At 40.8% G+C, this 27006-nt stretch overlaps 1 protein-coding gene across 1 annotated transcript in view; it reads right to left on the bottom strand.

Moving 5' to 3' along the window:
* The window catches only part of DCHS2 (dachsous cadherin-related 2), a 126447-nt gene that overhangs the window by 33631 nt on the left and 65810 nt on the right, over nt 1-27006 (bottom strand). Inside the window, exons 4-8 of the mRNA XM_064449834.1 lie at nt 12134-12370; nt 9777-10796; nt 8163-8350; nt 7567-7666; nt 741-898 (exon numbers count right to left, since the gene is read on the bottom strand). Of these exons, the coding sequence (XP_064305904.1) occupies nt 741-898; nt 7567-7666; nt 8163-8350; nt 9777-10796; nt 12134-12370 (1703 nt within the window). The remainder of the gene's footprint in view (nt 1-740; nt 899-7566; nt 7667-8162; nt 8351-9776; nt 10797-12133; nt 12371-27006) is intronic.

The following is a 27006-nucleotide window of genomic DNA, read 5'->3' as shown; positions in this document are numbered from 1 at the left end:
GGTTTCACTCATTATGCTGCCATGTTCCAAGTTAATGCTTTAAAATGAAAGACTCTCTTTAACTGTGGGAACTACATTTGCCTTGTCTTGACAGAAGCATTTTTCCAAGCTATCCAAAATTAACCATTTTTTGGGTGACATGAAAATAGCAGCCTCGGTGACATTCAACCTCTGATAAAGGAGCGCACAGGCAGCCTGAACAAAGCAGCCCCACTGTGGCTCAATGAACAGCAGGTGGCTGGCTGTGGAAAGCGCACATGCTGGATTTCACACTCCCATAGAGAGCAGCCCTGTATAAACCAGCACAAAGGAATAAGCTATCCTTATACTGTGTTACAGAAACAGAATTTAGAAAAGAGAGTAACATAGTGGAGAAAACCTCATATCTACTTTTCCCCCGCCTTTTTTAGTCCCTCATGATACTTGCTTATCATTCTGCCTACCTGAATATTTTCCTTCTCTTTTCCAGTGTTCATAATGACCCCCTACTAAAGCACAAACACCATCTATTTTTAAGACAACCAAGAATGCTGTTGTGCATTCTTAACAAATCAATATGAGTCTGCCCTCTTACCTCCTCCCTCAACAGAAAAATCGCTAAAAAAATTACCATGAGACAAGATGCTTATAATTTTGAACTTCTTCCTTCCTTCAGCTTATTTCCCTAGCTTCTCCCAAAATTGTTTTTTCAAAGAAACTAAGTAACGTAACTGTTTTATCCATACAACAGAAACAAGTACCTGGATGTAAACAGCAGCGTGTCCTTGAAGTGAAGGCACCCCCTGGTCCCTGGCTGTGACCATCATTCTGTAGTCTGATCTCTCAGCATGTGACAGAGACCGGGTTGTTCTTAACTCCCCACTGACAGCATCAATCTGGAAGTATCCTATATCCTCTTCTATGGGGAAAAATGGATGAGAGTTATTGCAGATCTCTTCAGCTTGCCTCCATAGTACTGAAGACTGTAATTATCAGCAAGAAAAAAAGAGAGAAAGGGAACCTGCTGCGCTTATTTGGATCTCTGCCTCATTTGGTTCACCTCTTTGTCCTTCATCAAGTACATAGTTAATATAAACCACTTACTCTTGATTTAGAAAGCTACAGAGAGAAACACTATGGAGTACTAAAGCAACTGCTCGATTTTGTACCAATGTTATTCACACCAATGGTGTGTGCATCAGGAGAGCAGTAAACATGCCAGGATTGGTACTCCTACTTCCAACATAAGTTGGCAGGCAAGGCCACAGAAAGAATTAAGTCCTAATCTCTGAATCAGCATGAAGGGTCAAGTGAGTGATGCTGGATACGCAGCTGGCTCATGTCCCTCGCAGACTATGGGTCAGCAAAGAGCCATATCTACCCCTAAGATGCCCTAACTGCAGTGATGCCACCTGCCCTGCCTGTGGTCTGGACCAGGAGCTAACTGGGGGTAGCTAAAATCTTAAATTGTTGCAGAGCAACATGTGAATATTGGAAATTATGCTTACATCCTTCATCAAAGACTGGCTGCATACTAATAACAAGCAACTTCTAATTAAAATTACTACTTGCAGCTACATCATACTACATTTAGTCTAGAGTTGCAAAGAAAAATTCTACCATAGAAGAGTAAATAGCTCTTTGTGTCTTAGAATCGTAGAATCATTTAGGTTGGAAAAGACCCTTAAGGTCATCAGGTCCAGCGATAAACCTAGCACCATCGAGTCCACCACTAAACCATGTCCCTAGGCACCACATCTACACATCTTTTAAATACCTCCAGGGATGGTGACTCTGCCACTTCCCTGGGCAGCCTGGTCCAATACTTGACAACCCTTTTGGTGAAGAATTTTTTTCTAATATCCAATCTAAACCTCTCCTTGCACAACTTGAGGCCTTTTCCTCTTGTCCTATTACTTGCTACCTGGGAAAAGAGACCGACACCCACCTCCCCCACTTTCAAGGAATGCAATACAAATTACTCTAAGTTTTAGTAAAGTGGGAAAGTATCTATTACTTGGTATACCTTATGAGAAACTGAGAAAATTGAATTTGTCATGACTACTTCTCTCTTAAAATAGTATGCAAACAACTTTTTGCTATGTGAATTTTTAATAAGGTGTGCTAGTGGGTTAAACAAAGTCATGCAGCATAACAGCTGCTATTCTAATAAGCATCTGTGGTAAAAATAAATTCAGTGCAGATGTAGTACAGAAAACACCCATCAAGAACTATATTTCCATAGGCACCTAAGCAAGCATGAATCTGTTTATGTTCTCCAAATCTGCACATGCAAATTAGTTAGCTGCACATATAGATGTTCATTTTTGTATCCAATCACCTCACCTGCAACTGTAAAATATAGAATTTGAAAAAACACTGAGCAGGCTAGTTAGAAAACAGGTTTTTCACAGTAAACAAACAGGAGTTTTTTCCAAAATTGTTCTGCTATTTTTGACTCACTATGGGTTTCTAATGCTCCATGAGTCCCTTCTGGGTTGACTCTTGCAGTCTGGAACGTAACGAGGAAATTGCCAACAAAAGGAAACAATATGTAGAGAAAATTATATTGAATGAGACAGTCCTACATTCTGCATTTTTCAGGATAGTTTCAAAATATTAATGCTGCTATATTACTGTTTTCATAAATAGCTTTGGGTTACTTTCCTGGTTTAGGTCCCAACAGTATGTCTACATTCACAGATATGCTATTTTGTTCCATATAATGTTTCATGACACAAAATCCCAGCTAAGCAAAAGGCAGAGGAGATATGAAAAACAGAACATATAATGTGAATTGCCTGCATATATTTTTAACATTTTGCTAAAACTGACATTTAAAATACCTGATATGGAGAACTAACAAGAAATGAAAACAGTAAACAGAAGTGCACAAAACTATTCCCTTCATTTTTCTACCAAAATGGAGCTACAGTTACCAAACTGAACCAAAAAAAAATAGTTTAATAACAACAACAAAAAAAGAGAGAATAAAAACATTGCAAGTACATAACTGCAATCTGAGCATGAGGCTATGAGGATTCGCCCTTGCTTCAGCAATGATGAGGACAGTCAGTACCTCTTAGCATAAAGACCAATACTTTTTGTTTCAGGTAGTAGAAAATAGATAGGTAAGCGCAGCTGAAATAGGTGTCAGACCACAGAGCTTTTGAAGGGTTGAAGCTTATTTGATAGGAGAAAGGAATGGTCAGAATCTACATTTTTGAATAAAATAAGAGAGCTGGTCAGAAAAGAAGTTACCAGTAGCATTATTCACTAGAGACTACAATTCCACTACAGTCCAAATATTGCATGAAATGGTCAGTTTTGTGCATATTTTGGTGGCAATAAAAGTAACACAGAAGTCTGATAATGTTGGAAAGAGATATAGTATAAAACCAGAATCCCTTCAAGACTTCCATTGTGAAAGTGTTTCTCATTTTCATCTTTTTTATCTGGTACTGTACTATAAAGACAGTCAAAACCAAAATATTGTACTTCTATTTTTCTGGTATTTTTATCAGTCTGTTTTTTAATTTATTCATTCATGGACAATTTCAAAGTGTAGCCATTTGATTTCACATCAGAAAAAACTTCAAGAAAAAAAACTTGTTATGAAATGGATTTCTCTTCATCTAAAGACAGACTAAAGAAAACTTTTATACTACATTTTGTAGCTAAAGCAATTTCTTCAATTTCTGAATTTCAAAAGCCTACCTAAAGACAGATCTTGCTTTTCAACTGATTTAATAGGTGACATGTACTAAGAGAAGATAAGACCACTTTTGAATACTTTTGCCCAAGATTACCAACAGCAAATGCATGTGAGTGTTAGCTTGCTTACTTTCCAAATACACTCCAAATCCTTCTCCTCACTCTTTTGGAAGTCCAAAGTGATGAATAACGGAAGAGGTAGTTTTAAGTTTTACACTCAAAGAGCATGGCAGTTGTTGCTGTAAAAGCTCATGCTTCCTGCACTTCCAGAAACATTTGCTCAGCTTTCATCTCTAAGTCACCCGAATTTGGCAACTGCTGCTTATATCATAAGCCCTAAAGATGTCCCTTTTTGTATGAAGAGGAAAGAAAGAAAGAAAGTATAGGAGAAATGGATAAGAAAGAAGGAAATTTAGAAGAGCAGATGAAGCATGGAACAGAAAAAAATTAAATCTCTTGATAACTAGAATGTAATGGCCCCAGTTTATTTTTGTGCTTGCAACTCTACCCTAACCTGCCAATAAATGGATACACTTTTTCACTTAAGTTTTCCACCCCTGCATTGTTCAACCTGTTGGCCAGGCTTTCATTTACATGAGGTTCTTCAAAGCCCAGGCACTTTCTCAACTCTGTGCTCTCAAACATAATCACAGAAGCTGCAGTTTTGGACAAAAAAAGATGTCCTGAGAAACCCCAGGCAATGTGTGGCTGTGAACTTTGGCAGAACATTCAAGCCTCCTATGGACTGGCACTTGGGCAAAATGGCCCAGAAAGCAGACAGAAAGTAACTAAATTTTTTTCAGATATTCATTCCCTCAATATGCAGTGATAGTTAACTATGTAGTTTTACCTGATCTCCTGAAGAACTGCATCTTTCCTATGTTTTAAAATACTTATTGCCTTGGCCATTTCATTCTCCTTTGTGATGAAAGAAAGGTTGTTTCTCTTAACGGAAAAGAGGAAAGCAATTCCACAGCTCCCAAAGAGCTTGAACATGGCAGGGCTGCTGCAGAAAGATAGTCTTCTGCAAGTCTAGGAATGCTCCCTGAACACTGTTTGCAAATCACCCTGGAGAACAAGTACTTGTCCACAGACATGTAGAACACTTGCCAATTCATGTGTGTTAGCAGTGTAAATGCCTGCTCCTAACACTCTGATGGTCAAGTGCTTATATATCCACAGAATTGGTCCAAATATAACTGCAAAAGCCTCTACTTTGCCAGCGCTAGTCTTAAAACACAAAGCAATAGTTTAGGATGCCCTATAAATACAGACTAATTTTTGTTATAAGTGCTATACTATAACCTATTGACAGTTGTAAAGAAGGCCAAGAAAATCACTGCAATTGCAGCATCACTAAGTAATAGTACACATAGCTGGGATTCACCTCCTTGTGAATTAGGTTACTCTTTCAGTGATAACACAAAAGTGGAGGTACGGCCATACTATCATGCATTTCCATACACATGAATGTTTAAGGATGATTTGTTTTGATTTTCTGGGAAGAGGGAGGGGCATTTTGAAGGAAACACTTCTCTGAAGGCTAAAATTCATCTGTTGTGTAAACCTCACAGTTCTTTTATAGATGTTTCATTGCATAATTTGCCAGCATTTGTCGTTAGCCCTCCTGCATAGATCAATCTGTTGCTGCTACCTTGGCATTTCTTTAAGTTCTCAAGAACACTAAAAATTACCCAGTAACTCTTACAAGCTTAACAGCTGACACTGACACTTATAGCTCTTAATCTTGTGGCAGTCCCTCAACTGTTGAAAAGAGCACTGGTCTGCGTGCAGTCCTCCAATTAACCTGATGTCTTTGTGTTTAACAAATATGGCTGTAAATCAGATCATATTTCTTCTTCATATTTTAGTACTGAACAATATCCCAGAACTAGAAAATACTATTTTAAATATAAACCAGGCAAGAACTTCACAACGAAACAGAAGACCAGATGTTAAAGGCTGTAAGCCAACTAACAACAACAAAAATCAGTATCAGAGAAGCTCAGCTGTTTCTGGATTTGTTTATCAGGAAAATATCTAGTTCCAAGGCTTGGAGGGCTCTTTCAGTGGTTTTCTGGGGGCTGTTGTTTGTTTGTTTTTTTCCCGTTTTTATCCTTTTGTTCTTTCTAGAGATAGCATTTGCAAGACCAGCCATATTTTGTGTTGTTAGTCATTTATATAATTTGAACTCTTACTTACTCCCCTCTGGGGCTCTACAGTGAAGCCAGTAAGAAAGTCCAATGTGCTGTTTGAAGGAAGGGGATATAGTTAGACATACAGACAGGCAGAGACCCCTTAAGAACACTTCCTGTGTTGCCTGGCCATCACCCTTCAAACAAAGGGTTGAGTACTACTCATTCCCTTTTTCTTAAGGGCTATCATTTTGTGCAAAATATTATTATTCACAATGCAGAATTCTACTATTCTCTCCAATTCCCTTTGGAAGAGGCAGTCACTTGTATCCAAATTAAGGGAATAATGGTATGGCCATAAACTGACCCTACAGTCTTTTATTATCTGCGTATATTTCAACTGCAAAATTTTCAATAGACTTGTTAAATGCCTCATTTTTTTTTAAGCATCTCTTGGTGTAAGAGAGGAGAGTTAGTTCTCTGGCCCTTGTGGATTTTGCTCTTAAAGTCCTCCCATTACTCCACAGAAGTCAAAAGGGTATATAAAGACAGAGTATAACATAATCCACAGAAATCTTTGGTAATTTCAGCCTTGGCAAGAAGAGGCGCAAGATTCCCTTGCTCTTTAAGAGTGAGGAGTAATGCAGCTTTGCAGTATTTTGTTCTTTATTCTGCAGTGACAAATAATTATAATGAGTTTAAAACTAAACAAGCCCACGTTTGAGCTCTGCCTACACAGAAAGGAAGACCTGAGGAAACGCGCTAAGTGTATGAAAATATTGAAAATGTTTTCTTACTTTGATGAAACAATAAGTTCTATGTGCAAATTACCATAGACTACAAATACCAAGTTTAAAAGGCATTGATTATGTTAAGCTGGTAGAGTAGAGCTAAATAAAAGAAATAGTTCTGTTCTTGGCACCTCTTGCTGTTTTGAATCAATAGTGAAGCAAAGCAGGAGGAACAGACATGCTTTCCTCACCGGTTACAGACGGAGTTCTCTCTTGCACGGAAGTGTAGCAAGTGGTATGCAGTGAAAACAGAGACCACATCTATGTCCCTTACCAGTATTAATGCCCCAGTCCCACTCATGTTCTAATTTAGGACTGCTCTGTTATTGATTTCACTGCAAACAAAACTGGATCCTATAGCTTATCCCAGAAGTGAACTACTACATGTAGGAATTATGGGGAAAACTGAAGAGAAGTGTTTTTAAGCAGCCATGCTATGTCAGGCTAACAGAGTGCTAAACAAAGGGTGAAACATGAACTAAAAACCACAAGCCTCATTGTTTGCCCAGATTATCTGCTGATCCTTCTGATCCCTGTCTCAGACTGTCATGAGCCATTCTTTTAGCAGGAAAATTTTCAGTTCATGATGGGAAACAGGAGATCATATTTCCTTTAAGATGTTAAATAACTGACTGAAACATTAAACTGTACAGTACAAGATCATGGTCCTAATGTTTTCTGGGTGCTGTTTGAATGTTCTCTAGCTGGCCACACAAGCAACCAAACCCGTGGGAAGATGGGGCAGAGGAGGAACGGAGGAAAGGTAGCTGCTTGCATCTCCTTAGATACTTCATAAGACATATGATGGTCCCAATTCCTATTAACACAGGCACCATTATTCTAACAGACACAAAATAGACATAAAATTCTGTATGTATACATGGCACCTCTAAATCTCTAGCTATTTCAATGTATCTTTTCTTATGAATAACACTTTAAATTCTTACCTGATTCTATTGAATATAATACAACACCGTTGTTTCCAGAATCAGTGTCTTTTGCAAAGACAGTGGTAATAAGTGTCCCTGACGGCTGCCCTTCCAAAACCTGTCATCAAGCAGTTTATAAATAATTTGCAAATATACATGGATAACAGTGAGTCTTAAAATAAATTCCTTGCCATAACACAAGAATTTAGCTGTTGCTCTATTTTCCATTTCAGTGATATTTACAGTCAGTGCAAAGAGCATTTCTGAAAATGGTTAAATACTACAGTTCCAGCAATCCTCTGTTACGGTCTGCACATATTGCTAACTCAAAAATCTTTAGTACAGCAGACTCGGAGGTCAGAAATGAAAAGAGATTCTGCTGCACACATAGATTAAATTATACATGTATAGCTTTACATCTGCAGTACACAAGGCGGAGAAGTGTAACCATTTGCCAAATTCTCAAGCTCCCAAATATACCCGAGTCTCAGTTAAGACGGGGTTATGTTTCTATTTCGGCGCCGTGCTGCTAGCGTTGGACAGCGCGGGGGTTTGGGCTCCTGCCGCAGGGTGGTGCTCGGAGCAAGGCAGTGGGTCCCGCCGGCAGCACCCACCTTGAGGTGCAGCTCCCGCCCGGGCGCCACCTGAGGGAAGCGGGGCTCGTTGTCGTTGAGGTCCCTCACCGCGATGTACACGGCTGCTGTGGCGTTACGCCGCGGTGACCCGTGATCGGTCACTAGCACGGTCAGCTGGTGGTGGGCTTGTTTTTCACGGTCTAGTGCAACCCAGTTTACAATTTCACCTGAGGGACAAAGAAAACAAAGGCGAAAGGGAGTTTTAGGTATTTACTGTACACTAGCACTCATCTTACTACATGCAATTCTGCATTTCATTTCACGTGAACTAACAATACATGTCTTCTTGTACACCTTACTGCTGACATTAAAACCTCAGCTTTCCAAGCTCCATTCCATAGAAATGTTCTGTCAATCACAGTTTGCTCTTTTACTTCAGAACTGTATTACATCCTTTACTGTACAGTGGATGCCCCGGAGCACAGGTATAAAACAGTACAAACCAATGTGCTTACCTTCCAAAGAAATCCATCTGGCCTTTTCTTCACCACACTTCAGGACAGATAATATATGAGCACAGAGTTCTAACTGCTGACAAATGGCTTTTATTATGCCCAGGGTTAGGAAATTCTCAACACAATGTCTGTTCATTAATCAGGAGCCCTTATGTCTCCTATACATTCTGGGAAACCCAGTGAATAAATCTGACCCAATCTTCTCTCCATCTGCTCAACCATATTCAATACAGCTGTAGATTTGCAGTTGGCCAACGTCCTTCACATGGATAACTACATATTATTTTAAGATCTCCTTGTTAACCTCTAGTACTGTGTTTGCCTTTAAACTTCCATAAAGGTACATAAAGGCTTTGAAATGGCAATTTTATTTTGAGATTCATACAGAGAAATTCTGGGAGAACCTATTCACTCCCTATGAGGACAGGACATCTGGGAACAGGAATTTTAAACAGCAGACCTCTGCTCGCTACATATCATTTTGCTAAAACAGATTACTTACAGTGCCTGTATTCCTTACAGGATTCCCTTTCTCTGGACTCTCCATGTGCGGGTCTGTGTTGTTGTGCTGCGTGGACACAGCATCTATTACTCAAGGCATTTGGGATTCACTGCAGAGTACATCCTGTGCCATGAAAAATTTCTCTCAGACAATTTGATTTCTGTGCTGCTATGTACAGCTTGAACTCAGTCTTGATGTAACTTAGAGAAGTTTTCACAAATATTTTAAGTCACTGTAACTGTCAAGTGTGATAGGTATCTTTACAGTTATGTATGGCTGCTCTGTACTTTTCAGCTGTACTTGTTCACAGGCAATTAACATGCACATGAACTATTGAAGCTATAACTTAAAACTCCTTCCTTTAATTTGTTACAGTCAAACACTGAAACCTATGACCAAGTGACCAGAATGAAGTAATGAAAAAAAAATCAAATCTTAAGGGTTAGTTCATTCTTCACGAACACGTATTAGATTTATTTCATTCCCCAAATTGTGAAGCTCTGAGTTAGAATATTCACATATCAACCCAAGAGATTCACGGCAGTTCCTGAAAGCTTTACACTTTACTTCCACACCCTTAGGGAAGGTTGCTTTCCAAGAGTAATATTAGGCAGATTACAAATCATAAAATGCTACCTGTGTTGGAATTCATCTTGAAATACTTTCCATCAGACAAGAGAAAATAGGAAAGTTGTCCATTTCTTCCTGAGTCTTTGTCAACAGCTGTAATGGTGCCAACCACACCCCTGGGAACTGGATTTTCCTCGATTTCAAAGAAGTAGCTCTCACGCATAAACATGGGACAATTATCATTTTCATCCAGAACATTAACTATTACCGATGCACTTGCATTTTGCCGGAGGTTTTCGTCCTCAGAGGTGCTGACCAGGGCTCTAAAACTTAGTATCTGTGCACATTCATAGTTCAAATGTTTCCGAAGATAAATCCAGCCAGTATCAGAGCTGATTCCAAATGCAACAGAATCTGTGTTAGGCTCTAAGGAATATGTCAGCTTGGAGGTAATGCTGTATGGATCAAGTAAGTGGGCTTGAACCTGAAGGATTTGGGCACCTAGAGAGGCAGCTTCACTGATTTCTACTTGATACACCAAATTTTGAAAAACCAAAGTAGGGCCTATCTTCTGCTCTTCAATAACCACCGTCAACATCAGCAAAGAAGTCAGAGGAGGACTTCCACAGTCTTCAGCTGCTATGTGTAGAGTATATTCCTGCTGCTTATCCTCAAACACAGCCCTGGTGAGGTTTACCACTCCAAGGCTTGGATCAATGCTAAATACATTTGACTGCTTGCTTGCAATACTATATTTGATTGCCCCATTTAGGCCACTGTCTTTGTCTTCTGCATGAGCAATGTAGACAGCAGTGCCAGGAGGCTGGGTATGTGAAATAGTTACCTTATCAGATTTGGTAAGAAATACTGGAGGGTTGTCATTAATATCTATCACAGATATGTTGACCTGGGTGCTACTGTAGACAGGGGAGTTACCCAGCTGTGATTGAACGGTGAGCATCACAACAGACTGAGTTTCATGGTCAAGCTGTTTTTTGGAGCGGATGGTACCAAACTGGGGGTCAATAGAGAATCTTCCATGTGGATCACCAGAGGAAATTCTGTAAGAAACCACTTCTAAAGAATCTAGAAATGGAAATAACAAAAAAAGGTTAAAAAATATGAAGGTGATGACATGAAGGTTGGAAAGAACATCTGTGAAGAATGCATGCTGTTAAATTCAGCGAAATAAATGTAAGCTACACAGATGTTTGACTTTCTTGGGCCTTTTATGCTTCCTTCTTCCTGTCCCTGGAGCTCTTCAGTAAAATATGACTGTATATATTTTCACCATTGTGCACCATTTGATTTTCATCCCACTGGTCTGCTAAAACTCTATAGAGAAAATAGTGTAATAGCCTTTTGTTTTTCCCTGATCTAAAATATAGAAAAAACACTCCTATAAATTAGTCTTATGGGAGTAATTTCACTACCTGCAGGCATTCACTATAGCAAGGAATGAAACAGGTGGCGATTCTCTGAAAGTACTGCATTTTACTGAAATACTATTCATGGATGACCATTGCTATAACCCTTATATATCAGATGCTACCTAAAGGAAAAGCTATCTAAAGGTTCACGCTTATTACCAAGGCCACTTTACAGGTGCTACCTCACCATGAGGACAGTGGTCAACACACTGTCCTTCCAAGAAGAAAATGGGAGGATCTGACTAATCAAACTTATATAAAACTTCTTCCTCTACCACCTTACAGGTACAGACCCATCATCAAGCTGGTATGTGGACTCCTGGTGCTCTGCATGGGAACCAAATATATACATGGCTCTCAGGACAAGTCCCTTTTATGACTAAGGCCTGGCAGGAGAGCTAACCAATTTCCCTCTAAAAATGGTAGTGAAACCAAATGGATTAAATAAATTTTCAAAAGGTCCCGTAAACATTCATCTGGATTTCACCACTTAATTTGAGAAAATGGGGGTTGTGTGTTTGTTTGGGAGTTTTTGGGGAGGGTTGTTTGAGTTCTTTTTTTCTTTGCAGCAGCACATCATATAGATTCTGTGAAACTTCTGAATACTCTCTGATCATGAGTATTACTCTGAGATTTGTCTTGCATGGCTAATGCTTTAACACAAGCCATACTGTCACACAGACCCTTCTTTACACTTTCACAACATGCTTCCCACCTCCCCGTTTACAATTATAGAAATCTATCTGGAAGAAAATGGAGGTAGTTGCCAAACCCCATGGACCACCAAGGAGAGTACCATGAATCTGCATCTGTTCTAAAGAGCATCCTGATACAGCTGTGATTACACCAGTTGCTGTAAATACCGCAGTAAATACTATTTAATGCTTGATGGACTGAATGAATACTATGAAAGTTTAAAAAAAATTATCTGCAAATATTTCCAGTTAATGGTCAAAATAAAAATGCAATGTAATCTCTGACTGAGCAACTTACTTGGAGGCTCTCTGGCCTTTACAGTGCCAATTGGGCTGTCTTCAGGTGCATCTTCAGGAACAGAAAAAGTATACCGGGATCTCTCAAATATGGCAGGGACCGAAGAGGTCTGAAGAATGTTTACTGTGACCGCTGCATTAGTGGCTGAGGGAAGGCCACCCCCATCCCGCGCAGAAACAGTCAGGAAGAGCACAGAACGTGCCAGCTGGCCAAGAGCTGAGATCAGGTAAATAATTCCTGAAAGTACATAGAGAAGTCCCCAAATCAAACATCCACACAAACAGGGTTTATGCCCCAAAATACAAATCTTAGGACCAGTGGGCTCTGTGGAAAGTATCTAGGAAGCAATCACTTGATGTCTGATCACAAGTTTCTGGTAAAATACCCTTTAATAGAAAATTCCATGGTCTGTTGAATTTGCAAGCTGCTAATAATTATGATTTATATAAACTACATGAAATAAGTAATTCTTTGAAAGGAAAATGCAACACTCTGTCCAGAAATACAGCACTTTGGATGCGCTTTCCTCAAGATAAATACATTTTCATCCTTTAACTCGGATGAATGAGACTAGCTGTCGCCAAATACATTCTCTTCTGATTGCTAAAATACATCTTTAGTAATATCAGATAATTATGCCCAATTTTCAAATACTCTGTATATCACTACAGACACCCACATCTAACTATTATTACCTAAGATGGTAGTATGGATAGAAAGAATGATCATGGCAGCAATCCTGTCCCATCTCCTTCTACAGTAAACGCTTGTATGAACTTCAAAGAAAGCTTTGTTCAAATGAAGACTTCAGCCTCAGCAATAGGAGTTACATCCAAACCATAGCTCTCTATGGGATGTTCATAAAGGTCTACAACAATTATCCAAAACTGATTCTTGTTAATTGTTCTGTGAGAGACAGTTAGTCCTTCATTGTCCTTTGCAAGCAAATTAAGGATTTATAAATTAACATATAAACTCACACATAAATCATTAGCCTTTAGAGCACTCTGAACTGTCTCACCTAGATGAAGTGAACATGAACACTTAAAAATTTAGGGGAACACACTAAATCATAAAGCAATATAGCAGATCGCAGTATGTTTGTTAGTTCATAAATTGTATAACTAAATTATCACCTGAGGCACACAGTGGAAGATCAGGTGCTTTCAGTCAGGTAAAAGATGGAATAAGGAAATGTAATTATGTCCCAGACAGCATTCATATTGTTTTGTGTTAGCCTTTTCAGCATCTTCTCTATCACTGAGCAGGAGGAATAACATTTTCACTTATTCTGAGGTGACAAAAATCCCTCAATATTCTAAGACCTTTTGGTGGTCACAGATTTTGCAACACATGGAGACCTATTTGTAAAGTAAGGTTTTCAACATGAAAATGAAGATAAGAGGTGACAAAATGCAAGAAAATTCTTAGCAACGACTCAGTTAACTAAATATACACTAAATGCTAAAATTAGTGAGCTAAGTAGTCAGGTTGCAGTAGACCTAAGTGATTCAACTCATAGGGACAATTCTCTACACACCAACAAGTGGTTTTAAGAAAGCACCTATGCTGTTTGTAGAAGCTGGTGAAGACACAAAACCTCTAGAAGCTCAGTGTAACCAAACCCTTAAACTTTGATCTACCTTTGTAATTTCCTGTCTCTCAAGACATGTTTAGTAGGGATAATGTTTGGCATTCAAGTTGGACATTTAGTGGTCCTATTTGTCAGAGAGGGTAAAAATTACATTTAAATCAAAGTGCCTTAAGAGAATCAGTGAATGATTCAACCACAATATATCTTCTCAAAATTTAGCGTGAAGCCACAACACTAATTTGTTAGAATGCATTTTTAAGCAGAATAATGGAAAATACATAAAATCCTTATAAATATTCAAATGTGCATGCCATATACTTTCCAATTATACTGCCAGGACTTTATAACAACAAACTGTATCTTGACATGTTTAAAATGCATTCAGAGTGTCTTCAGGATCAAGGAAGAATGCTTTCCACTAACAAAGGGCACTTATTCCAGTGTGACAAACCACAGTAAGAACTCAGAGATACAGATGGATTCAGAATTCATTGCTGATCTAGGTCCTATGCCAATAACTAATGCATTTCCAAGAATCAACCTTATTTTGGCCTTTTTCTTTTTGTTTGAATTGTCTTCTGACAATTGGATTTTATGATTGGTTAGACAGTTCAACAAAGCAGTCTTCCAAGGACATAAACTTTAGGCATTTCCTGAGGAAATCTGAGCAACTGTAGCTTGAAGAAAAAAGGGTTTTAACCTTTTTTTTTTTTTCCCCAGAGATTAAATGTATAAACATGAATTTTAAACACTGTCATTGTCAAATTACATGAAACCAATCAAATGGACTGAATTTTACTAACTTGACCAATTGGGTATTTTTCTATTGACAAGGCCAAAATTATCTCATCGCCATTTTGGATACTTTAAGATGTATGTGAAGAGTTAGAAAACTTCTTCAGAAAAGAATCATGTTGAAATTCTTGCTCTCAAAGCAATAACTAATGACTTCAGACATCCCTTAGCAAATGGTGGAGCAAACAGTGCTCCACTCCAGGAACTCTGAAGATCTGGTGGAACAGAAATATTTCAAAACCAAAATTCCTTCTCTGCTGACCTAGACAGCTTACAGCACAGCCCGTGCCAGTTCAGCTACAGAAAGGAGACAGAAAAGAAAATGGATAAAAGATTTTGCTTTCTCTCTTCATTCTTTTGCTGTGTCCTGTGGAGGGAAGGGAATAGGCAAGTACATCTCGCCAACTCAGCCTTCTCCTGCAGGACCAGGGATGCCCAAAGAACAGTGGCAGATTCCAAGTAAAAAGTGTATGTTTTCCATATGGTTCCTTCCGGTCTCAAAATGGTAGTATGCAGGAAATTTTATAACCCAGTTTGACTTTATAACTATATACATTCTGTTTCTTGCAGCATTCGTAGGACAAGGCATTAGCTTTGCATCTGGTGATATATAATCTATACAGACATTTGAGACAGCTCTACAATATGTTGGGGGACATGCCACATTAGGCTGTATTATGGCACCATATGAAGGGAAAGAAGCTGTAGGAGTAAGCAGCATCTGGGACCCCACTTTCTACATGGTTAGATAAAAACACTGGACTATGACTAAAATGGACAGTCATGACCACTTGGGTCAAAAGTAGCTGCCAGCATACTTCAGAGCAGCCTGGCTAGGTGTATTTGACCTTCCAAAGTACAATGCAGGAGATCCCCTAGTACTACATCGCAAAGGCAGAAACATGGGGTTAATTGCAAGAAGCACACGGCAGGAACCAGCTGTATCAACCACACATTCAGTGTGTGAAGCTCAAGAGTACACCTTGCTAAATAATGCGCTGAAGTCAAGTCACAGTTTTTCTTTCTTTCCTGTTCCGTAATTAAGACACAGTGGCTTATTATTGTTATTACCATAGTCACTTGCAGCCTGCAATTTTTGGCTTCAGACAACTTAAAAGACAATTCGGTTGCTGTGGTACAGAATATATTCTTCCACTATGAAAAACAGTTTCTAGAAACACCGACTATGGAAAAAGAATAATGACATGGCTCCTCTGCGAGGAATGTTTTACTGAGATCAAAGCTCCCATCAGGGGACCTCACAGACACAAGTGTGGTTCTACTTTAAGAAGTCACTGCATGAAAAATGCCACCTTCTTTCTTACTGCTTGGCTCCCCATATCACACAATCACACAATCACACAATCACAGGTTGGAAGGGACCTCAGGGATCATCTAGTCCAACCTTTCTAGTAAGAGCAGAGTCTAAACAAGGTGGCCCAGCACCCTGTCCAGACGACTCTTAAAGGTGTCCAACGTGGCCGAGTCAACCACTTCCCTGGGGAGATTATTCCAATGGGTGACTGTCCTCACTGAGAAAAATTTTCCTCTTGTGTCTAATTGGAATCTCCCCAAGAGCAACTTTTGTCCATTCCCCCTTGTCCTCTCCATGTGACTCCTTGTAAAAAGGGAGTCTCTGTCTTCTTTGTAGCTGCCCCTTAACACTGGTACCTGGTGATGAGATCCCCTCTGAGCCTCCTTTTCTCAAGGCTGAACAAACCCAGTTCTCCCAGCCTATCCTCATATGGCAGCTTCCCAGTCCTTTGGTCATCTTGGTGGCCCTTCTCTGGACCCCTTCCAGCCCATCTACATCCTTTTTGTATAGTGGAGACCAGAACTGTACACAGTACTCCAGGTGTGGCCTGACAAGCACTGAGTAGAGTGGGATAATGACTTCTTTAACTCTGCTGGTGATGCCCTTTTTGATGCAACCCAGAGTTCTGTTGGCCTTCTTGGCCGCAGCAGCACACTGTTCGCTCATGTTGAGCTTTCTGTCAACCAGGACCCCCAGGTCCCTTTCCACAGAGCTGCTCTCCAGCCAGGTGGATCCCAGTCTGTGCTGCACTCCTGGATTATGTTTTCCCAGGTGCGAGGCCTTACACTTGTCCTTGCTGAACTTCATATGGTTCTTGTTGGCCCACTCTTCCAGCCTATCCAGATCTTCCTGCAGAGAAGCTCTCCCTTCTAGAGTGTCTACTTCCCCACTCAACTTGGTGTCATCCGCAAACTTCATCAGGCTACACTTGATCCCATTATCCAGGTCACTTATAAAGATATTGAATAACATTGGGCCCAATATTGATCCCTGGGGCACTCCACTTGTGACAGGTTGCCACTTGGAAAGGAGCTATTTACCGCCACCCTTTGGGTGCAACCTGTCAGCCAGTTCCCCACCCACTGCACAGGCCACTTGTCTAGGCCATAACGCATCAATTTCTCCAGGAGGAGGCTGTGGGGGACTGTATCAAAGGCCTTGGAGAAGTCCAAGTAGACAATGTCCACCACCCGCCCCATGTCAACCAGGCAATTCACTTTGTCATAGAAGGCCACCAGGTTTGTCAAGCACGATCTGCCCTTAGTGAAGCCATGTTGGCTTTTCCCAATCACGTGCTTCTTTTGACTTGTGATGGCCCCCAGGAGGATTCATTCTGTAACTTTCCCAGGGATTGTAGTAAGGCTGATGGGCCTATAGTTACCCGGATCCTCCCTCGAGCCTTTCTTGTAGATAGGGGTAACATTTGCCTTCCTCCAGTCCTCTGGGACATCCCCCGTTCTCCATGACTTCTCAAAGATTATGGAGAGTGGCCTTGCGATAACGTCAGCCATTTCTCTCAACACCCTCAGGTGGATGGCGTCAGGGCCCATTGATTTGTAGGGGTCAAGCTCCTGTAGTAATTCATGTACATATATACGGACAGTCTTATCTGCGGCCTTTAATAACATTTAATTCCATTTTTAAATTTATTGTTTATATTATCAGAGGTAAAATCTTCAAGGCACTGCAGTAATTTCTCATTCTGCATGAAAGCATGAGAGAGCTGGAATCAATCCTGCTTTACATGTGAACAATCATGTAATTACACACCAGATGAACCATTAACATCCAGCCTCACTTACACCTTGGCAATCTCATTTTCTTGACTAGATCTGCATGGATGCAACTGACTGCAGATTCCAACCTTTATGAATCAAAGACGTGACCCAAAGACTGCCTATCATGATTTGCATACACACTTTAGACAGAATCTGCAATGCTAGTTGCATGTTAGCAACTGTCACTGCAGGCTGTAGTTCAGGAACAACTCTGCTCCAGGGCAGGTTACCTCAGCACAGCCATGTTGGAATTTACAGATGTTTTGCTGCAGAACAGTCTGTGCTTACTGGCTAGCAAAAATTGTTGCAACAGTTTCGGGGATTCAGTGTATGGTGAGAGCTAGTACTAATGAAAAGCGAAATCATGATGTCAACTCTATGACCTGCTTCATACATTCTCACTCACTGTACGTTCTACAGCACTTACTTCCAAGTTCTTGCTCTCAGCTTTGTGCCTATCAACAACAAAGGACAAATGAAGGTAATGTTCGCCCAGAACATGCAAATGCATAGGTGAAAGACAGGACTCTGTGGCACCCACCATCCTCTGGCAATGACAAAATTTCTTATGGGATTTTGGTGTTCTTATTTTTTGTGGAGATGCACCCTACGCCACAGGTGGATTAGCTGCTAAATGCTGTTTCTCAAGAGTTAAAGGCAGGAGACAGGGGCCTGCATATAATGATTCTTTTAAAATATATTTCTGATCATGTTCAGTCATAACATTACAACAGCATACCTCACCAAAGTAGGTTCGCTCGCCAAAAGCACTTTTTGTATGGCAGAAATAACACTGGTTATCCCAATAGGATTTCCACACATACCTGTAGCTGACCACTCTGAAAACCACAGGGTCCACATGCATGCAAAGCAAAAACCAGCCCTACATTTATAGCCATTCATATGTAAACAAAACATTTTCCACTAGTCAAGCACTGCAGAGGCAAAGATAAAAATCAGGACGCGCTAACTTCAATAACAAAGTCTGGATTGCATAGAAATGTGTACTTATTTAAATAGCTTCAAATATTTTTTCATTGTTCATGAAATAAAAAAGCAACTTCAGAACACAGCAAAAGGAATATATCAATAGTGATCCCTAAGATTATGAAACTGAATGTCCTAGCAACTTTAAATGATGGCAGTATTTCTTCAACAAATATCCTAGGAGGGGTCAGCTGGCATGACCTGACACACAGCTCAGACAGTAAGCAGATGGCAAAAAGGTATGTATAGTTCATCACCCCGATTCACCTTCAAAGCTGGCTGTTGGACCTGCTGTTTAATACTGCATAGGCCAGTAGGCTAACTCACTGACCTGTTCAGAGCATGTCTCACCCAACCTAGCATGCCAGCTTCTTAGGGTGGAGATGCACGTACAGCTTTGCTCTTTATGAGCTTTTTAGGTGTTGGAAAAATATTCGGGATGCAGTTAGGGGGTGTAGACTTTGCATTAACATTAAAATCAGTATTGTTCTAGGGAAGAACGATAGTGTTTCTGCTTTAAATTTCTATTTAATTTTATCATCTGACTCATTGCCCATCCTCTAATATTAGTATCACATTTAGGTTCTGGTTTCAGCAATTTACCTGTATTTAAAGTGCACCTTTTTTAGTGAAGCTGCATCCTTGATGGTAACCATAACAACACTCTGCAAAATGTACTCTTTGAAGAGCTGGTTTAATAACTGTCAGGGGAAAGGAAAGAATTAATGAGGAATTATATTGTTATTTACAGTCTACCTGCTGTAATACACACAGCCTCAGCTTATAGGAAAAGGCTTTAAAAAGCTTAATCGTAATGTCACAAACACTGTTTTGAGTTTCAGTGATTAAGAGCATTGCAAGTTTGAAAGTATTCAGCATTTTAATGTTTTCATAGTAAATAACTGATTCAGCTTGTATCAGTCTCCTATCTACATTTGTACTTTACAAAAGCCTCATGCCCCTGCACTAGGAATGCTTTCAACAGTGGCCCCTCTCTAGCAGGTTCTTGTGCTAATGTCATAGTTTTCCTCTTAAAAAAGGAAATATAAATAAAAGAGCTTAGTGACTATAAGCACTGCTGTTTAAATATACTGCGTTTAATCAGAAGACTTTGCTTAGCATAAGAAAGTCTGTTCCAGAACACTTCATCCAAATCCAGCCAGGTTGGTAATCTGCAACATAAGGAACCAGTACCTGGATCTGTAAGGTAATATAACACAGTTTTAACACAGTGGCTCACCCAGAAGCACAATACTACTGTGTTAAATACTACAGGTTACAGACAATTTTAGTGAGATAAGAAGTATTCATCAACAGCCAAAGACAAATTTCTAATTAAGACAGTTCCATTATTCACAAGCAGAACATCTACCTGAGCATCAGCCTCTAACGTCAGGCAAGAGAGGGAATAAGCCTACTACTAGAATGTTTTTGTATCATCTAGGCTCAGTTTCCTGTTACACAAATGCTTTTCAGACAAAGTCTTGCAATGAACTATTTGGGATGCAAATTTTTTTGTCTCTGGAGACTGTAGTCCTCTAGTTTAGGCCACATGCCCCCTACTGCTCAGGGGCAGATAAAGGAACATATAAAGCTGACCTCTTTCAGCCTTCCCATCTGCCATCTAACCATAGAAAGGTTAAAAACAATTCTGCAACTGGAAGAAGTGAACTGGAGGACTGGACTTAAAAAGGTAAAGTGGCACTTATATTTACATTACTGGATATTTTGATTAAGTGTTTAGCCTATTTGCTATCTAAACACCACCAAAATTTTAAATGCTCTCTTTATTTTTTTTTACAATTTTGAATACAGGCAATATTAATAGTTGAGTAGTGCTTTCCATGCATAGTTCAAAGTTTACTACAAAACAAGTTAGCATGACAGTTGTTTATTTAGTAGAGAAAAACTTATTTATAAAGCATCCTCTGTAAATGTCCTCAGGTGTTAAAACAATGCTCATGAATCCCATGAAAAATTGGAGACAGATAAACAAAATTCATAATGTTTCATTCCAATGATTTTGAGAAGCTGAGAGTTTAAAGAAGGCAAATTTTTTAGAGCAATGGTTCTACCAATTAATACTATTGTATTAAAAAGTTTGGTTGCCTATTGATTTCATGAGGAATGATGAATCCCTAAGGGAAATGATGTATACAACAGCAAAAGCCCATCAAAGAAATGTCTCAAACAGAAGCTGGATCAGACACATTCAGAGATTCTCAAACCTCTACACTGGTTCTAAAATGAGTGTTTCATTGAACAATCTCTCAACAAAGAATGAGTAAAGCAAGCTGAATATGCCCCAACAAGCTACAAGCCAGGCAGTAGCACTCTGAACAAGCTGCCTGCAGCAAAATGTCCCCATGCTCCCCATTAAGCAAGACACATCAGCCCTTCAGCTATCAAGTCCCCAGTACATGTGGCTACTTCAAGCAAGGAAGATACTCCATTTTGACCAAAATGCTTAAAGAAATATTAATAGGGTAAAAAAAAAGTTCTACAACTCCAACTTTAATCAGGTGATTACAACACCCACGAGAAAGCAAATAGATCCAATGTTGCTCAAAGCAAAGGAAGAACTCAACTGGGTCTTTCTGGTGACTGTTATTCAAATTGACAACAAATTTATATTTGCTATATATTCTTCAGAATACTGTCAAATCTAACATTCAGCTCCTAAAAACTCTCCTTTCCTACAATACGTATTAAAAGAAACCTGGAGGTACTGAACTGACTAATTCTCATGTTAATCCATTGCTGTGTCACTATTTCAACCTACTATAAACCTCACAGGACAGAATCATAGAATGGTTTGGGTTGGAAGGGTCCTTTAAAGGTCACCTAGTCCATCCCCCCTGCAGTGAGCAGGGACATCCCCAACTAGATCAGGTTGCTCAGAGCCCTGTCCGACCTCACCTTGAATGTTTCCAGGGATGGGGTATCTACCACCTCTCTGGGCAACCTGCTCCAGTGTTTCACCACCCTCACTCTAAAAATTTCTTCCTTATATCTAGTCTGAATTTACCCTCTTTTAGTTTAAAACCAACAGCCCTTGTCCTGTTGCAACAGGCCCTGCTACAAAGTTTGTCCCCTTCTTTCTTATAAGCCCCCTTTAAGTACTGAAAGGCCTCCCCACAGCCTTCCCTTTTCCAGGCTGAACAACCCCAACTCTCTCAGCCTTTCTTCATGAGAGAGGTGTTCCATCCCTCTGATAATTTTTTTGGTCCTCCTCTGGACCCGACCCAACAGGTCCATGTGTTTTATGTGCTGAGGGCCCCAGAGCTGGACACAGTATGCCACGTGGGGTCTGATGCAGCCCAGGGAGTTGATGCAGCCCAGAATACAATTGGCCACCTGGGCTGTGAGGGCACTTCGCTGGGTCATGTCATTCTCTGCAGGGCTGCCCTCAATCCCTTCATCCCCCCGCCTGTATTTGTGCTTGGGGTTGTCCCGACCCAGGTGCAGGACCCTGCACTTGGCCTTGTTGAACCTCATGAGGTTCACATGGCCCCCCTTCTTGAGCTTGTCCAGGTCCCTCTGGATGGCATCCCATCTCTCCAGCGTGTCAACCGCACCGCTCAGCTTGGTGTCATCTGCAAACTTGCTGAGGGTGCACTCGATCCCACTGTCTATGTCACTGATGAAGTTACTAAGCGGTTGGTTTACAGTTGGTTATCCAATCAATTCCTCATCCACCAAACAGTCCTCCCATCAAATCCATATCTCTCCAATTTAGAGAGAAGGATACTGTGAGGCACTGTGTCAAAGGCCTTACAGAAGCCCAGATAGATGACATCCATAGCTCCTCCCTTGTCCACTGATGTAGTCACTCCATCATAGAAGGCCCTTAGGTTGGTCAGGCAGGACTTGCCCTTGGTGAAGCCGTGCTCGCTGTCTCGAATCACCTCCTGGTCCACCATGTACCTTAGCGCAACTTCTAGGAAGACCTGTTCCATGGTCTTCCCAGGCACAGAGGTGAGCCTGAGAGGTCAGTAGTTCCCAGGGTTCTCCCTTCTACCCTTTCTAAAAATGGGTGCAATGTTTTCCTTTTTCCAGTTGCCAGGGACTTCACCCGACTGCCATGGCTTTTCAGATAGCCTGGAGAGTGGCTTGGCAACTACATCAGCCAGGTCCCTGAGGACTCTGGGAAGCATCTCGTCAGGTCCCATAGACTTATGTATGTTCAAGTTCCTCAGGTGGTCACTGGCAGGGGCTTTGCTCCCTCAGTGCCCATTTTGTGGTCCATCCACCTGAGAGGTGTGGGAAGAAAGGCTGCCAGTGAAGACTGAGGCAAAGCAGTTGTTGAGTAGCTCAGCTTTCTCCTCATCTGTTACCAGTCTGCCAGCCTTACTCATCAGGGGCTTTCTTTGACCTTCCTTTTCTGGCTGACACGCCTCTAGAAGCCCTTCTTGTTATTCTTTGCATCCCTTGCCAAGTTCAGCTCCAGCTGTGCCTTGGCTTTCCTGACCCTATCCCTACATAAATGGGCAGTGTCCCTTTACTCTTCCCAGGATGCCTGTCCCTGCTTCCACTGCCTGTGCATTTCCTGCTTGCCCTTCAGTTTCACCAGCAGGTCTGGACTCAGCCATGCCAGTGTTTTGCCTTCCTTTCCTGATTTCTTACACCTGGCAATCGAGAGCTCTTGTGCTCTATGGAAAGCATCCTTAAAGATCTGCCAGCTCTGTTCTGTTCCCTTCTCCCTGAGGGCAGTTTCCTGGGGTTCCTATTGACTAACTCCTTCAAGAGCTGCAAGTGTGCTTTCCTAAAATTCAGGGTCCTGACTTTACTCTTCGCCTGACCCATATGCCTCAGGACTGCAAACTCCACTAGTACATGATCACTTCAGCGCAGGCTGCCTCCAATCTTGATGTCACCAATTAGTTCACTTGCATTTGTGACTGACAGATCCATTATTGCATCCCCTCTGGTAGGGATGTGTATTACCTGGCTTAAGAAGTTATCCTCAATGCCTTCCAGGAGTCTCCTGAATTGCCTACAGCTCACCGTGCTGCTTTACCAGCAGACGTTGGGGTGGTTGAAGTCCCCCAGCAGGACGAGAGACTGCGAGCACGATGCCTCCTGTAGCTGGAGTAAGGCGACTTCATCAATAGGGTCCCCTTGATCAGGCAGCCTGTAGTAGCCAACCACAAGCTTCCCTTTCTTTCTCATCTTCTGATTCTTTCCCATAAGCTGTCACCTGCTTGTGGCTACTCTTTGGAGACAGCCCTTCACACTCTATCCATTTCTTGATGTAGAGGGCAACACCTCTGCCCCTCCTTCCTCGCCTGACTCTTCTGAACAGCCTGTAGCCATCGACAGCCACATTCCAGTCATGGGATTCATCCCACCAAGTTTCAGTAATGGCAACTAGGTCATAGCTTTCTAGCAGCACGGTGGCTTCCATCTGCTCTTGTTTGTTGCCCATGCTGCATGCATTGGTGTAGAGGCACTTCTGGTGGGCTGTTGGCTGTGTCACCTTCTTAGAGGAACACCCCTTAATTCCTTTGAGATATTTCACTGATGTTTCCCTGTTGGTTCCTATTGCCTCAGGAGCCTCTGGCTCATCTCCGTAAGACTTCAAGTGTGCTGTACTGTACCCGGCACATCTCAGAGCAACAGCCTGAGGGCCCTCACTGGCACCCTGTTCCTCTAACCTTGGCATATCATCCTACAGCTTGTCACAGGCAAAGCTGATATTATCCTCTCCCCCCTTCAAGTCCAGTTTAAAGCTCCATCAATTAGTCCAATTAGCTTGTGAGCAAAGGCTCTCTTCCCCCTTTGAGAAAGGTGAATCCCATCTGACACCAGCAAGCCTGGTGCCATGTGGGCCACCCCATTATCAAAAAACCCAAAATTGTGGCAGTGACACCAGCCACGGAGCCCTGTATTAATAGACTGGGCCCATCTGTTTTCTTCCAATGTCACTGCCTGCAACTGGAAGGAGAGAGGAAAAATTAACCTGTGCTCCAGATTCCTTTACCAACTATCCCAAGGCCCTGAAGCCTCTTTTGATTGCCCCTGGACTCTGTATTGCGGCTTCATCACCACTCACATGAAAAAGCAGTAATAGGTAATATCCCAAGGGCAGTACCAGGCTAGGAAGTTTCCTAGTGATGTCCTTAACCCGGGCCCCAGCGAGGCAGCAGGTTTCCCTAAAAGGAGGGTCTGTCCAGCATATTGGACCCTCTGTTCCCCTTAGAAGGGAGTCGCCTACAACTATAACCTATCTTTTCTTCCTCATGGAGGTGGTCATGATACAGGGTATAGGCCTTTCTGACCTTGGCAACACTTCCAGTGTAGACAGACCGTCATCCACTTCAGCCATTGACTGGCCTTCCACATCCAGAGTTTCATACATGTTGTACAGAGGCAACTGGGACTAGGTTTTTTGTTTGCTTAGTACAATGCTAATGTTAGTACAACAAAGGTTTTATGACTCGCCATAGGACATCAAAACTAAATACAGACAAAAAAGTATTACTTTGATGTAGCTTTCTCTATATTGCACTATTATATGTTTAAATAATTCTCCCTAACAGATAAAAAGAACAAACCCAAAACATGCTAATTTGTCAGTAAAGCAGCATATAACCAAACAGACATGATTTGCTGTTGCAGGGAGATTTCCTCTGTTTCCTTTAATTGACATAATAGTAATTCAGACTATGTTTGTTGTCTGACTGCATACAAAGAGAACACTGCCACATAAAACATGATTTTTAAAAAAACCCAAACTAAAAATCAAAGCATACGCCAATAAGTGGGCAGGACTCTAGCCTGGTCAACTGCTGTATTTTTGAAGACAAAGGCAGAGCAATCTACACAGCTCCAGCACTGCCGCACCATCCCACCAGGTCACCTTTGCTTGCTTAACTTATTGAAGTTTTCAAAAAAACCCATCTTTTTAATCAAGGACCTTTTCAATCAAGCTTCCAGCCTGCAGATCCAAAAATAGCTCAGTGCACAAGCTGCTAACAACACTCGACTGCCATGGTAACCAGAGATGGTATTTCTTTGAAGGCATCTTTGAAGATGCCTGTTTCCAGCACAGATACAGAATGAAGCCTAATATAAGCCCAGTAAGACATATTTGCTGTTCTTATATTAAGAGCATTACGAAATATTCCAGATGATCATCATAATACTAACAAACTGGTTTTCTAATGCCTAAACCTTCCCCTACTATGGTTCATTTTAAGTCCAACAGCATGAAGGCATTTTGCCAAGGCTATCTGCTCTCTTTGTGTGACCTGCTGCTTTGTTCTTTTCTTTAGGTTTACTGAGAACATGGAGTACATTAGGTACATCTGTACTTAAGGCCCATACAGTCTTTATCAAAGAAAATTGTCGATTGTCTGAACTTTACTGTACAAATCTCACATTATTCCTCCCCTACAAAAGGGGAGGTTTGGGCATATTTTTTTCCTTTTCTCCATTTTTCTTCTTAACAGCCCTCATCATCTGTGCAATGACATGGGATTTCACTCTGTCTTGTCTGGTGGGTTCTTCTGTTTCTGAGATCTGACATTGACTTACTGCAAGAAATGGGGGTGGGCTAGGGTATTTTTGTAAATATTTTGCCTTGTATCATACACAATTAATGTCAAGTACACGTCACCCCACTATTGCATGGTTGAGTTTTTGGCACATAGCTCATAGGAATTTTTCTCTTTGTAGATGGTCGATTCGATTGGATTTTATTCATAAAAGAAAAAAGAGACACATGCATTAAAAGCTGGCGCTACGGATATTTTTTCATGCTGTTCTGCTACCCAGCTTTCTTTCAGGGCCAAAGTTTGTACTCTCACACTTACTACAGCAAATTTTGTGTGCTTCAAGGAGAAGATAATGTTTCCTGTCCTCTTTATGTTAGATTTGTCATTAAATGAAATCTCAATGAAGGTAAATGTCCACAAATTACTCAGCTGAGGCCACTAATTTTTCCTTTGTGACTTAACTCAAACAAAATTCTTCAAATGTGAAAACGTAGTGAACTAAGACAATGTCTCAGACATATTCCTCTGATTTACAGCATTCTGAATATGCTATCAATTTCATATGAAAGATCAGAAAAACAGTAATTGATGAAACTGCAGTTTAAAAAAAGTGGCCTCAAAATGTTCCAAAATAAAACACTCCTAATTTCAAATGTTATTTATGTGAACCTCTTCATATGTTTAGCAAATGTACTACATGCTGTATGAAAATGCCACAAGTAGTTTAAAAATAAACTATTTTTCCTACAATACTATATGAAAACATCATTAATCATCATAAAAAGGCCTTGTTTTCCTTAGAATGGATGCCTCCCCATTTTACTTTGATGCATATTACAATCTGCTATTTATTAAACATTGTATAATACATGGAGTTAAGCAAAGTTAGGATTTTTTTTCCCCAA

The sequence above is a fragment of the Phalacrocorax carbo genome, chromosome 4 (assembly GCF_963921805.1).
Source record: "Phalacrocorax carbo chromosome 4, bPhaCar2.1, whole genome shotgun sequence".
Classification (NCBI taxonomy): domain Eukaryota; kingdom Metazoa; phylum Chordata; class Aves; order Suliformes; family Phalacrocoracidae; genus Phalacrocorax; species Phalacrocorax carbo.
The sequence above is the reverse complement of the archived record's forward strand: the minus strand, read 5'-3'. Positions and strand labels throughout refer to the sequence as shown.